General features: G+C 41.4%; 1 protein-coding gene across 1 annotated transcript; it reads right to left on the reverse strand.

Moving 5' to 3' along the window:
- On the reverse strand, positions 1-10922 carry LOC308108495 (myosin heavy chain, fast skeletal muscle-like). Its single transcript, XM_080461475.1, has 40 exons — positions 10873-10922; positions 10304-10516; positions 9569-9712; positions 9315-9471; positions 9193-9220; positions 8984-9098; positions 8789-8881; positions 8645-8708; positions 8456-8554; positions 8234-8337; positions 7804-7942; positions 7574-7692; positions 7306-7455; positions 7005-7175; positions 6609-6915; positions 6455-6525; positions 6271-6358; positions 6028-6145; positions 5834-5957; positions 5619-5755; positions 5261-5516; positions 4922-5164; positions 4618-4794; positions 4387-4532; positions 4193-4283; positions 3715-4104; positions 3496-3622; positions 3100-3218; positions 2821-3017; positions 2536-2719; positions 2289-2454; positions 2029-2153; positions 1636-1944; positions 1341-1544; positions 1109-1234; positions 852-1022; positions 659-763; positions 472-567; positions 250-381; positions 1-131 (listed from the first exon to the last, which is right to left on the reverse strand). The coding sequence occupies exons 2-40, from the start codon at positions 10502-10504 to the stop codon at positions 111-113; spliced, it is 5814 nt and encodes a 1937-aa protein (XP_080317601.1). The 5' UTR covers positions 10505-10516; positions 10873-10922; the 3' UTR covers positions 1-110.
- Between the last annotated feature and the right edge of the window lie 3227 nt (positions 10923-14149).

Consider the following 14149-nt stretch of genomic DNA (forward strand, 5'->3'; position numbering starts at 1 on the left):
GCAGAGTCTCAAAATAATTTATTGAATGTGTTCTACAACATTAAATGAGAGCATTCCAAAGAAAATCATATTTTATGATTCCCATCTGAGTCTCTCGTTGAGGATGCAGCTCATTCTTCAGCATCTTTAGTCTGAAATAGACAGAAAAATAATTCTCAGTGGAAAACGTTCAGCAGAAAAAGGAGAAAACGTTATAAAACTAAAGTCTAAGAGAGTGTCACTCAGCTAAGCTGTTTTACTTCGACTTACTTTTCCGATTTCCCGGCTTTTTGTCCTCATCTTGTTGACCTGGGACTCAGCGATGTCGGCTCGCTCCTGAGCCTCCTCCAGCTCGTGCTGAACCTTCCTGAGCCTGGACATGTGAGTGTTGGACTGCTCCTCCTGTGAAGACAGCCAACACTGGAGTTAAAATCCCTGAAGATTCAGAGAGTTAAATTTATTCTGAAAAGAATAAACACGTGTTTGACTTACAGCCTCCTCGGCCTGTCTCTTGTAGGCTTTCACTTTCAGCTGCAGCTTGTCCACCAGATCCTGAAGTCGGTTCACATTCTTCTTGTCCTCCTCAGTCTGCAGTTCACATTAATCACAGCTGTAATTTCCTCTGACGCCTGCCTCAGTCAAATGGGGGGGGGGGGGGGGGGGGGATATATCTTCCTACCTGGTAAGTGAGCTCCTTCACTCTTCTCTCGTATTTGCGAACACCTTTGATAGCGTCCGCTCCTCGTCTCTGCTCTGATTCAACTTCACTCTCAAGCTCACGAACCTAAAATGTGAGCAGTGTTTGTTCATTATCTTAACACCAGATGAACGGATGAGATGTGAGACTGGTTAAACAAACACAACTATCTTACCCTGGTCTCCAGTTTCTGGAGCTGCTTCTTGCCGCCCTTCATTGCCAGGTTTTCAGCTTCGTCCAGGCGGTGCTGCAGGTCCTTCACAGTCACCTCCAGGTTCTTCTTCATCCTCTCCAAATGAGCGCTGGTGTCCTGCTCTTTCTTCAGCTCCTCCGCCATCATGGCCGCCTGAAATTTCAGAAGAATATGCTTTGTTTCAGCGGCTGGTGCACTACATTTATTGGAGAAACATCATCAACATTACAATAACTCACATCAGTAATGGCCTTCTTTGCCTTGTCTTCAGCATTTCTCGATTCCTGGACAGCGTCTTCCACTTCACTTTGGATCTGGACAAAGTCGCTCTCCAGCTTTTTCTTGGTGTTCATAAGGCTGGTATTCTGACCAAACAATAAGCCACAATTGAAACCAATGCTCTGTATTTAAGAGGGAAAAAAAAGAGAGAGAGAGAAAAAAAAGCTAATTCTGTCCACTATTTTTAGGTACCTGAGAGTGCAGGAGGCCCACACGCTCGCTGGCGTCCACCAGCTCCTGCTCAGCTACTTTGCGGCCTCTCTCCGTCTGCTCCAGCGCAGCTCTCAGCTCCTCGATCTCAGCCATCATCAGGTTGTTCCTGCGCTCCACCATTGCAACCTGCTCCTTCATATCGTCCTGACCTCTGATGGCGTCATCGAGGTGGAGCTGGGCATCCTGAATGAAAAAACATTGATAAACATCAGCACTCACTTCAAGGTATCATCAGCAGGAAGACGCTCTGGGACAAATCCGAAAGTGGATGGACCTTAAGCTGCCCCTGCACGTTCCTCAGCTGCTTCTGGGCTTCAGCGGCCTGGCGGTTGGCGTGGCTCAGCTGGATCTCCATCTCATTGAGGTCTCCCTCCATCTTCTTCTTGATTCTCAGGGCATCATTCCTGCTCCTGACCTCAGCATCCAGAGTGCTCTGCATGGAGTCCATCACTCTCTGGCTGTTCCTCTTGATCTGTTCAATCTCTTCATCCTTCTCTGCAAGTTTTCTGTCGATTTCACTTTTGACTTGAGTGAGTTCAAGCTGAACACGGAGAATCTTCGACTCCTCGTGCTCCAGGGTGGCCTGTTAACAAGTGTAACAAAGAGCAAAGAACATGAATTTCTGCTGTCACTGTAATTATATGTCAGAAATAGCTTTCAGTTTTACCTCTGCCTCCTCCAAGGCAGTTTGGATTTCTGTCTTCTCGCCTTCCACTGTCTTCTTGCCCTTCTCAAGCTCGTGGATTGTCTTACCAGTCTCACCAATTTGCTCAGTCAGGTCTGAGATCTCCTCTATTGGAACAGATTATAATTGCATTACATGGAAATCTATATGTATTAGGTTTTTTAATAATTACATTTTCTGATAAACTGTAATTAATGTTCTAAAATCAATGATTCAATGCCAGATTTATTTATTTTTTTTACGTTGCAGGTTCTTGTTCTCCCTCTTCAGTGTCTCCAGGTGATCCAGAGCTTCTTCATAAGAGTTTTTCATTTTGAACAGCTCAGTGCTGAGAGAACGAGACTCCTTCTGAGCTCCTTCCAGCTCAGCCTGGCTCTCTTCATACTTCTGTTTCCACTCTGCAAGAACCTGTTGGTACACAAAATTAGATATCATCTTTTTTTCATCGACTTCACCTATTTTGGTGATGATGTTGACCAAGAGTAGTACCTTGTCAAAGTTCCTCTGCTTCTTGTCAAGGTTTGCAGCGAGTCCATTCGCTCTCTCCACATCGATCATCAGGTCCTCCACCTCACCCTGCAGTCTCTGTTTGGTTTTTTCCAGAGAGGCACATTTTGCGTTCACTGCCTCGATGGACTCCTCTGCATCCTGAAGACGCTGGGCAAGCTTTTTCCTGCAAAGACACACTATGATGAGTAACTGCTCAATCATGTTAGTCTAAGTCCTGAAGCAACTACTGTTGGTCTCATGATCAGTTCGATGATGAAAACCCACTTTGCTTCCTCCAGTTCCTCAGTGCGCTGGATGGCATCAGTCTCATATTTGGTTCTCCACTGAGCCACTTCGCTGTTTGCCTTGGACATTCCACGCTGCAGCTCCGCTTTGGCCTCCTGCTCCTCCTCGTACTGCTCTCTGAGCAGGTCGCAGTCATGACGAGACGACTGAACGGCGTGAGCCAGGGCGTTTTTGGCCTATCGTCCAAATGACACCAACAATATGAGAGACAAACCTCTTGCTGTCTGCCATCGTGGTGCTGCATTCGTTGATGTTTACCTTCACTTCTTCCTCTATGTGCCGCTTCAGCTCTTCAATTTGCTGAGTGTAAGCCTGCTTTCCTCTGGTCAGCTGAGACACCAGAGCTTCTTTCTCCTCCAGCTGACGTGCACTTTCACCTAGTCGTCAATATCACGTACCATATTTTAATTACAAAAGCAACAACATTAAATCAACTCATCCTGAGGGGAGCAAATTCCTATGCAGAATTCTACATGAGCCACACCTTGTGCTTCGCTCTTCCACGTGAAAGAGAAGAAGACCTTGAAATATCCAAATAATGTGAGCAGCATATTCATGTGATTTTTAGTTGGTGATGAACAAGTTGATTGATTCAAAATGAGCTCTTGTGGATGAATTTTGTGTACATAGTATGCTATAGAATAATATTCTCACCAGTTTCAGTCTGGAGTCGAGCTTTCTGTGCTCCAACGTCATTTAGCTGACGAACATTCTCATCATTCTTTGATTTCAGCTCACTCAGCTGATCTTCTAATGTCCTGCACAATTTTTCAAGGTTTCCCTGATGAAACAAAAAAAAATATTCATCATTAAAACACAACAAAAAAGATAATAATTCACTCTTTTCTTTTCTGAAGTTTTGGCTGCCCTGACCTTTGTCTTAGCGACAGATTCCATATTGCTGCTGAGGTCATCAATCTCCATCTTGAATTCGCTTTTCTCTTTCTCCAGCTTCTGTTTGACTCTCTGGAGGTTATCGATCTGTTCTCCCAACTCTGCCACACTGTCAGCCTGCTTCTTGCGGAGAGCTGCCGCGGTGGCCTCATGCTGCAGGGTGGACTCTTCAAGGTCACGACGCAGCTTCTGAAACTCGGCCTCGCGCTTCTTGTTCATCTCAATCTGAGCTGCTGTGGCTCCTCCAGCTTCTTCCAGCCTCTCGCTGATCTCCTCAAGTTCCCTGGAGAGATCAGACCTTTGCTTCTCCACTTTGGCTCGAGCAGCTCTCTCGGCCTCAATCTCCTCCTCCAGCTCCTCAATACGAGCCTGTTGACAACAATTTCATAAAGTTATGGTATCCATTTTTGAACATATGTGAACGTTGTCTTTCAACAACTAACACGGATCTTTATACCTGCAGTTCTTTTATCTTTTTCTGTAACTGGATTCCAAGAGACTGCTCATCCTCGATCTTACTGAGGAGCTGGCTGGTCTCAAAGTCCTTTCTGCAAGGGAGAAGATAGTTTGGTGGATTAAGGTTTTGTTTTAAAAAAAATTTAAATACAGATCATATTTTATTATAGGATGACAGACACATTTGTGTCTTACTTCTTTATTTTCTCTTCAGACTGCTGCTTGTCATTTTCCAAGTCCATGATTGACTCCTGAGCCAGTTTCAGATCTCCTTCCAGCTTCCGTTTGGCTCGCTCAAGATCCATGCGTAGTTTCTTTTCTTGCTCCAGAGAACCTTCAAGCTATTGAGGATATTGATTTTCAAAACAGTTACATGAGGGAAGTTGTGTTTGTTTATTGGTGTTTTTCAAATATAAAGTCACTCACATCGTCCACTTGCTGCTCCAGCTTGGTCTTGGACTTGGTCAGAGTGTTGACTTTGTCTTCCTCTGCCTGCAGGTCATCGAGGGTCTGCTGATGGGCCTCTTGGAGGGCCTTCTTCTCTTTGGTTAACTTGGCAATGGTCTCATCTTGAGAAGCCATTTCCTCAGTCAGGTTTTTAACCTATAAAGGTTCAGAAATATCGATAACAAAAATAAGCTTTTTTTTTATTATATATATATATATATATATATATATATATATATAAACATAGAGATTAAATTGTACATATGAAAGTATTTCTTGTAACCTTGTTCTCCGTGGCATGTTTCTCCTTCTCCACTTTGGCCAGGGTGAGCTCCAAGTCATCGATGTCTTTCTTCAACTCAGAGCACTCATCCTCCAGCTTCCTCTTCTTTGCAGTCAGCTCAGCATTAATTTCCTCCTCATCCTCCAGTCTTTCTGTTGTCTCTTTAAGTTTAGCCTCAAGTTGGATTTTTGCTTTGATGAGACCCTCACACCTTTCCTCTGCATCAGTGAGGTTTTCACCTTCCTACATGTCAATGCATCAAAAGTTTGTTTGTCAGTTCAACAGTATATTGATGGGGTGAACAGCAGACATGTACATGTAGGGTGTGATCATACTCACAGACTGACATTGCAACAATAAGTCATTCTTCTCCTGCAGTAGAGAAACCATCTTTTCCTCCAGTTCTTTCTTCTTGGCCAGAGCTTTTGTTAGCTCATCTTTGGTCTTTAAAAAGTCCTCTTTCATTACGGCCATCTCCTTCTCAGTCTCTGCACTCTTCAGCAAAGGCTTGATCTTGAAGTACAGCTTCATCCATGGCCAAGTTTTGACGTTCATGAATGCGCGGACGTTGTACTGGATGGTGAAAATTGCATCTCTAAAGGAATATGTACAGAATGTTTTGGTCAAGGTATATTGAATGATAAATCTGCTGTTCTAAAAATCATTTAAAGTTCAACAATGGTAACAAACACATTACCTCCTTTCCATCATCTTGACAAATTCTGTTCTCATGAGGAAAGCTCTGCACAGAGCCTGAGTCATTGTGACCAGCTCAGCCAGTTTTTCATCTCTCATCTCTTCCAGGGTTCCCAGCAGACCGGCTTTGAAGAACACCTGAATTTCCCAAGTTTTGAATCACTGGATTTTTTTATTTTTAATCACTTTGTGAATGGTCTTTTCTTTTCACTCTACCTTTGTGTGTCCAAATTTGTACTGAGTGTGATCAACGTCAATGGAGCCCAAGAGTTTCTCTGAGGCCTTCTTGTTGTCGATGAACTGCCCCTCAGGGATGACACCGGCATTCAATACTTTGTATCTTAATAGAAAGTAAATGGGTTAATGAGGAATATTTGATCATAGCAATTTGAAATGGAAGGAATAATTACCTCTGCTTGAAGTCGCCATAGAGGATTCTGCTGGGGAAACCTTTCCTGCAGATCCTGATACCTTCCAGCACACCGTTACACCTCAGCTGGTGGATGACTAGGAAGTTCTCCATAAGACCTTCAAAATAATGTTACACAAGCTCAGTTTGAGAAGTACAATGGTAAAATGTCAAAGAAATGGATAACATGGCATCATGTCGTCCTACATTGAGTGTTACCAGACTTTGGAGATGTATCGTGTACCTGGAGTCTTGGATTCATTTGGAATCAAGCAACGCACAAAATGTGGATGTGTGCTTCTCAGATTGGTCATCAGCTTGCCCAAGTTCTCCTGAAGAATTACTACATGTTAGTATTCCTACATGACTGAAAGACAATTAGTAAAATTGATACATCAATGAACAACAGTCATCTTTTCACATTTTACCCTAAACAATGCAGACACCGTCTGGAAGGAGCCACCCTTCTTCTTGCCACCTTTTTTGGCACCACCCTCAGCTGGAAAATAGTGAAAGCAATAAATTCAACATGAGGGTGTATTTAAAACATGAAATAATGAGGACTTAGACAACAGAATGTACCTTCTGCTGAGGCATGAGATGCGTACAGGAATGCCAACAGCTTGACTGAGGACTTCTGGTAGAGCTGAACCACGGAGTCATTCAGTGGGTCCTTGTTTTTGTCCAGCCAGCCAAGGATGTTGTAGTCGACAGTGCCAGCATAGTGTACCAGAGCGAAATGCGCTTCAGCTTTGCCTTTGGCAGGTTTTGGTTTCTGGAACGATTGATTTTTTCCAAGATGCTGATCGTACAGCTTGTTCTTGAAGGTTGTGTCTGATGCCTTGGGGAACATGCACTCCTCTTCAAGGATGGAGAAGATGCCCATTGGCTGTTAACATAAAAGCACCAAATGGAAGTTATGTCTGAGGTTGACACAGTTTTTTCTTTTCATGCTTGAGGTATTTTCGCATGTTATACCTTTTCAATGAGCTCAATGCAAGCAGCCAAATCCATACCAAAGTCAATAAACTCCCAGTCAATTCCCTCTTTCTTGTACTCTTCTTGCTCCAGGACGAACATGTGGTGGTTGAAGAACTGTTGCAGTTTTTCATTGGTGAAGTTGATGCACAGCTGCTCCAAGCTGTTGAACTGAATGTTTGAAAGAACAAACAAGAATATCAATTGATATTCTCAATCAAGCCCATACAGCTTGCTTAGTGGAATAAAATATTCTTTGTCACCCACTGAAAAATATATTTCACTGTAATATTAATCTTACATCAAAGATTTCAAACCCAGCGATGTCCAGGACACCAATAAAAGAGTGTCTTGGCTGTCTGGTATCCAGCATCTCATTGATTCTGACCACCATCCACAAGAACATTTTCTCATAGACAGACTTGCAGAGAGCCGAGACAGAATTGTTGACCTGCGTTCACAGTGAAAACATTAAAGGTTGATTATCAGGGTGCTGTCACAACACACCCAAAAATGATTCAAAGGGTTGAACAAGTTAAAATGCATCGCAGAATATAAGAATAGTTCACCTGTGGGACAGTCTGACCCTTGGTCACCATTTCATTTCCGACTTTCACTCTTGGGTAGCACAAAGCTTTCAGCAAGTCAGCTGAGTTCAGACCCATGAGGTATGAGATCTTATCCGCAACTGACAAACAAATATCGTGAAACAGAATATTCAGTGGAAGTTTTCACCTTGTCAAAAAAAAGAGAGCAATCAGTCGTAAATGAAGACGAAAACATTTTGTGAATGTCATACCCTCGGTGCCATCAGGCTCAGCCTGCTCCTCGCGCTGCTTCTGCTTGAATTTCATGTTTCCGTGCTGCATCACAGCTCCAGTCAGCTTATACATGCCGATCTTCTCATCTGCGGTAAAGCCCAGGATGTCAATAGCAGTCTGTGTGATGAAGAAAGAAAAACGGACAAACAGAATAGTTTATTTCACATTGAGACAATTTCATTTGATCAATTATAAATGCAATAATATTAACATTTAATTAACAACGACGAGGACGACAATGATGATAATAATAATAATAATAATTGGCAGAGTTATAGTTCACCATGCGTATTGGTATATTGCACTGATGTGTTATGTGTACCACATACTAACAGGAGTTGGTAGTAATAAGTAGCACTTATAACATAAAAATCAGTCTGGTTATAGCTTTGAGTAAAGTGTTCTCACATCAGTGGCGATGAATTCTTCAATGTCATTGATACTCTTGACAGTGATTTCACCCTGACTGACCATGGGATAGTCATATGGGTTGGTGGTGATCAGAAGAGCCTCTGAAGAAAACAAACAAATAAAAGAAATCCCATTTAAATAATACCATAATATGTCAATGTGTATAAGTACAAAAACCTCATGAATTCACAGTATTTTTTTACTATTGATTGATCAAACCTATCAGCTCGGGTTTGTGGCCCGTCATGAGCTGGTAGAAGATGTGATAGCTCCTCTCAGCAGACAGCTGGAAGGTCACTCGAGATTTCTCCAGCAGGTCTGGTAAACATTGAGTAAGAAAGGAGGTGTGTCACAAAGTGAAATGACAGAAACAACTTTTGGCTTTGGCTATATCGTTTCAGGTCTTACATGTTTCAATATCAGCTGAGGCCAACTTTCCAGTTGTACTAAAATGGATTCTGATGAATTTACCCTATTGAGAAGACAAGTGTTGGTTAAAATCATAAGGTGTTGTTGCTTTTAAACCGTTTGGAATCAATAATTAGCACTTACAAAGCGGGATGAGTTGTCATTCCTCACAGTCTTGGCATTACCATAAGCTTCCAGCAGTGGGTTGGCGGCAATGATTTGATCTTCCAGGGACCCCTTTATTTAAAACACCACACCAAAAGAAAGAAATTGTTTGCATAATACTTGACATTCCAACATCATGTTAGGCACTTTTCCAGAAGAGATCAATTTTTTTACCTGCATCTTTCCAGGATTGGCGTCAGCTTTCTTGCCAACCGTTGACACAGCGATCGTCGCAAAGTACTGGATGACACGCTTGGTGTTGACGGTCTTTCCTGCACCAGATTCTCCACTGGGTTGAGTTTTGTGTTTCGAGATTGAAATTAAAATCCACTCGTATGGCTGTGGTTGGAAATCTTTAACTGTATAAACTTTATATTACTTACGTAATCAAGATCGACTGGTTTTCTCTATCTGTAAGACATCAAAATGACGATACAACAGTCAAACAATGTGATTCCTAAATGACAGCTCTTGTAGGTGCAGTGAACAGTGAATACATTGATACCTTGAAGCATGAACTGATAGGCGTTATCAGAGATGGAGAAGATGTGGGGTGGAGCCTCAATCCTCTTCTTGCCTCTGTATGCAGACACAACCACGGAATCATACACTGGGAGCCACTTGTAGGGGTTCACAGTGACGCAGAAGAGCCCAGAGTAGGTCTGTGGTGTCAGAGAGGGTGCATGGTTCATGAAGGACATTTTCACAGAGTCATAAAACACTTTTCCTTTACTAATGATTTGATCAACTCAAACTCACGTAGATCATCCATGCTGCATAGCGCTCTTTGAGGTTATACAGCACAGTGGGCTCACTGAGGTGGGTCATCATGGCCATGTCCTCAATCTTGTCGTACTTTGGAGGGTTCATGGGGAAGACCTCAGTGTCTTTCACTGTGATAGTCTTGCAAAGATATAGAGCAGATATGAACAGCTTAAAGTGTGGTGGTCGCACAAGTACACTTAAACACTAAATACAAAAAGCATTGTAGCTTCCTCTGTCAGGGTTAATAAAATACAGAACATACACAAAATAATTATTTCCTTATATGAAGGTACAGAAACAGATTTGTCAATCTGATCAAATCAACTACAATTAAAGGATTGTGAGAATCGCAATTTTCTTTTCTCATCTTTTTATTTTAGTTTGGAAAAAAATCTTGCTTTCATAAGAAAGGAACATGATTACACCATTTTTGCTTCATCCTGTCCATTCTTAAATAAATAAAATAACAAAGGTTTGTTACTATGGACTGGATCGTTTGTGATAGCATTGCTGTGGTAATCTCATGAGATGTGAACCATGGACCTCGTAATTTGAAACAGACCAAAGTGCTGAACAAAGCACAAAAAGATCATTGTTATGTAACATTTCACAAGCAAACGCAAACACTTAGTGTAGAATTTAAACATGCCAGAAGCTGTGTCACTGTATTGCAATATTGATGCAACACTTCTCACTGTGATCAATTAATTGAAGTGACATCTCGCTTACCTTGCCACAAAAAGTTTCCACAGTGGCTTTACCACCCTCTCTATTTGTAAGTTTCCCTTTCAGGTACATCTCACTGGGCTCCGTCACAAAGTAGGCTGATTTGGCATCAAAAGGAGTGTTTTGTGCCTCAATTCGCTCCTTTTCTGGCTTCCGGAGGTAAACGGACGCCGGGCCAAAACACTCCATTTCCGCGTCCCCCATGGTGACTGTTTACTGAAAGTAAGTAAAAAGAAGACATCAGCAATCCCAGAGTGGCACGTTATGTTTCAACAATAAGACAAATGTTCAGACATGCTAAGGGGGTATGGTTGAGCTTTTTAAAAAGACATTACTGTAAATAGTTTTTATATTTGTATTTTTGACAACATAAATGGAGTGACTGATTGAAATATAGGCATGTTAGTAAAGTGAGATGCACAAAATTGACATGCTATTTTAACCGTTAACAACTTCACACAAGATAAAGGATTTTGTTCACATCCAGGCATCCGAGGATCGGAGTGGGATGTATCTGCTAATACATCCAGCTGCTAATTGAAATCCCCTCTGACAGACTGATAGGCAATTACCTTCTTGCTTCCCTCCAGAAGAACAAAAGCTGATGATCTCACGAGCTCTGCTGACAGAAATGCAAATAGTTTCACTGAACCGCTGCAATTAAACTATTTTGTTACAAGAAAAATAACTTGCTGTGTGTGCAGTGAAGTCCTGGCATAAACACAATGGCTGAGTGTCTGGCAGTGAGTTGTCATGCCCTGCATTGTTCAATAAGCTGTTGGCTTTGCCTCCAGCTAATAAAAGACTGTAACTCACTCACCTTTACTGGTCGGCAGATGGTCCTTGGGGGCGTCCAGCCTTCCTTCTTATATAGAGACATCTCTGTTTGGGCAGTAAAAATGGCCTCCTTTATTTGGTCATGTAGTTTTATGCTCTTTGCAAGAGTATTTTTGCCTCTGAGCTGATCTCAGGTGGGACATCACAGATGAAACATTCTGTTTGTTTCACCTGTTTGGAGAAGTGCGTTATCAAACAATGATAAGAATCTGACTGGGGAATACTAAACTAGACTAATCTAAAACTGATTAATTAGTGGATATAAGTGGCAGTTTCTCCTGACCGGTGTCAGTCCCCAATGTGAGCCCATGTACTGAAACATATACAGTATAACAAGCATTAGTTAGTTTTTTTCCTGTTCATTCCCTAAAAATGCAATTTGTTGGATATTAAATTGCTAAATATAGACATCATCTTGTCCTATGACTCTGTGATAGAGGTCGAAACACAGCTGTCTCATTGTAAACTGTTTTACAGGAAGCGTAACAAGCCCTTGTAAGCTGCAGGGAGATTTTAAAAGAATAAAAATAGATCAACAAACTTAGAATGCTGCATTTTAGTTAACCTTGTGTAAACATTGTTGTGGTGGGCATATTGGTTACAGAGGTTCCGGCATTGTTTGAGTCCTTATGATAATCTCACTAATGCACCGTGGCACTGCAGAGGATCTGGGGAGAAGCTCTTAAATGTCACTGGTATCCGACTGCAGATGCCCTGCACATCTTTCTTGTGGCAAAGGAGAGGATTTGGGTTTTACGGTTACTAATCTAAGAACTTGTCAAAGTGATACGCCAGGAAAGCTAAACCACACTGTGGGGACAACGTTTTGTCAAATTCCAACCTAATTAGATTTGTTCTGCGGGTACAAGGGATAATAAAACATTGGACAATGGTCATATTTATAGCACTTGCCTCTGTCCTAAATATGTATCTGGAAAGACAGATGTCAAGAGCATTTGCTTTGAAATTCCCCTCAAACAAACGCCTTTTGCAAGTGTGTCTATACCTTGTTGAATACGCTGCTGCCAATCACAAGATCACACAATGTTAAGATTTCAGTATAATTTCACACCAATTTAAAAAAACAACAACAAAAACTGTAACAACCATTTTTGTTACCACAAAAACATAATCAAGTTTACTTTTATGAGTTTTCATAATGCCTGTCAGACTTTCTAATTTTGTCATTAGGACACTGATACAAGTAGAATCATGGAGGAATTATATAAGAAGTACAATCATAAGTACAATAATTGGTTTGAAAAAAAAATAATCTGATGTAAGGTAGTTAGACTTTAATTACACATATTTTGATATTTGATTCATTTTCAGGATGATGAACTCAACAACATTTTTACTGTTGGTGTTGCCTGCTGTGGTATTAACTGATGACGAAAGACCATATTTATGTCACAAACTAGTGTCATTATGGAAAATACGTCTTCATGGGTTAGGTTAGTGTCCCCTGTCGTCACCCTTAGTTTGTTCGGATGGACTCCAGCGTCCCACATCCCCCGAAAGTATTCTATGATCTGATGCAGTTGATCCGCACCCTACATTATAATATATAGCACAGACATGGGGAGAGGAGAAAGTCACGAGTTCAAATCTCTGTGTTTGCAAAGTCAGCTGTGATCATCTCCAGCGCTCTGCAACCCAGACATTAATAAAGTGGTATAGATGGATAAAATATTTAAATTATATGATGAGAAACAGTCCTGTTAGGTCAATAAGATATTATCCTGGTGTGAAAATGTTCAATGTTCAATCTGTGTAGTTTATTTCAACCCAAATATTAATTCACTCAATCAAACTTCATTGTTTTCAGTTTTCAGTATAAATACGATACTAGAAATGAAATACAGGAGTCAAATCGTCGTTAGAAAGTGATGGTCAGTTGTCTTGTGAGATCAGATTAAAGGCCACAGCCAGTTGTTGTCACATTTATACTTCATAAACAACTCATATCAGTGTACATGACTTCTGAAGCGTCGCCTGGAGAGGAAAGCGGGTCATGTTTCTTATTAATCTCTAACTGACACATCTCCAGACACAGTCTGAAGCTTGTTTCCACATCTTCCAACTGAAACACTTTGGTTCAAAATATCACACCACCTCCATCAAACAAATGAATGCCAAATATGTTGTGCTCTAGAGGCTCCGGTGTTATATTTTTGTAGTAGCCGATGAAGGCGTGATAATCCCAAAGCTCAGACCGATGACAGACACTCTCCAACCTTAAAGGGACATCTGGCTGAGGGTCAAGGGGCTTCAGCTTTCGAGGGAACGTCTAGAAATCTGATATTTGTATTTGGAGAGCTTCAAGACACGGAAGGTTAAAATAGTGAGACAAGACACTGACCCTCGTGTCAAAGTGCTTGTCAAACTGAACCATTGTAGAGTCTGACAGTTCAGGGGGGAGAAAAAACAGCCAATTTGAGGCTTTAAAAGTCTGTTTTGAGAACAAATTGTGATGAATGTGCAAAGGAGAAATGGCTGATTTCGTGCGCTCACCTATCCATGTGGACGTTAATATTGCTCACAAAAAACTTGAGCAGTTGAACTTGGTACAACCTCCTGTAAAAAAATAATAAATGCTGGCACATGAAAGGGAATGTTATATTTTTAAACTTGAGGACTCTGCGAGAAGCAAATAAATAGATTAAACAGCTTGAAGCCTTATTGCTGTTCAATTGATTCATCAATGTGTTTTTATTCTTCAGCTTTGTTCATGTAAACATGATATTTGTTCCACCTAACTCTAGTTTATTCAAACACTATTCATATGCCAATGGGACTATGATATAGGTTTTTTTGACACGTGTCCTTATCGAACTCACTTCCCCAGTTCCTTTCTCCCTCACATCCAGGTCAAACCGCCTTCGTTAGTTTTTCAATGTGGCGCTCTCATATTTTGTTGCACATCGCGCAGCAGCACTACATTTTTGACACTCTAACCATCCAGCATGAGGTCGATTACAAGGATGACCTGCTTGTCTCCCCTTTGTGCCG

The sequence above is a fragment of the Lipophrys pholis genome (genome assembly GCF_963383615.2).
Source record: "Lipophrys pholis genome assembly, chromosome: 4".
Taxonomy (NCBI): domain Eukaryota; kingdom Metazoa; phylum Chordata; class Actinopteri; order Blenniiformes; family Blenniidae; genus Lipophrys; species Lipophrys pholis.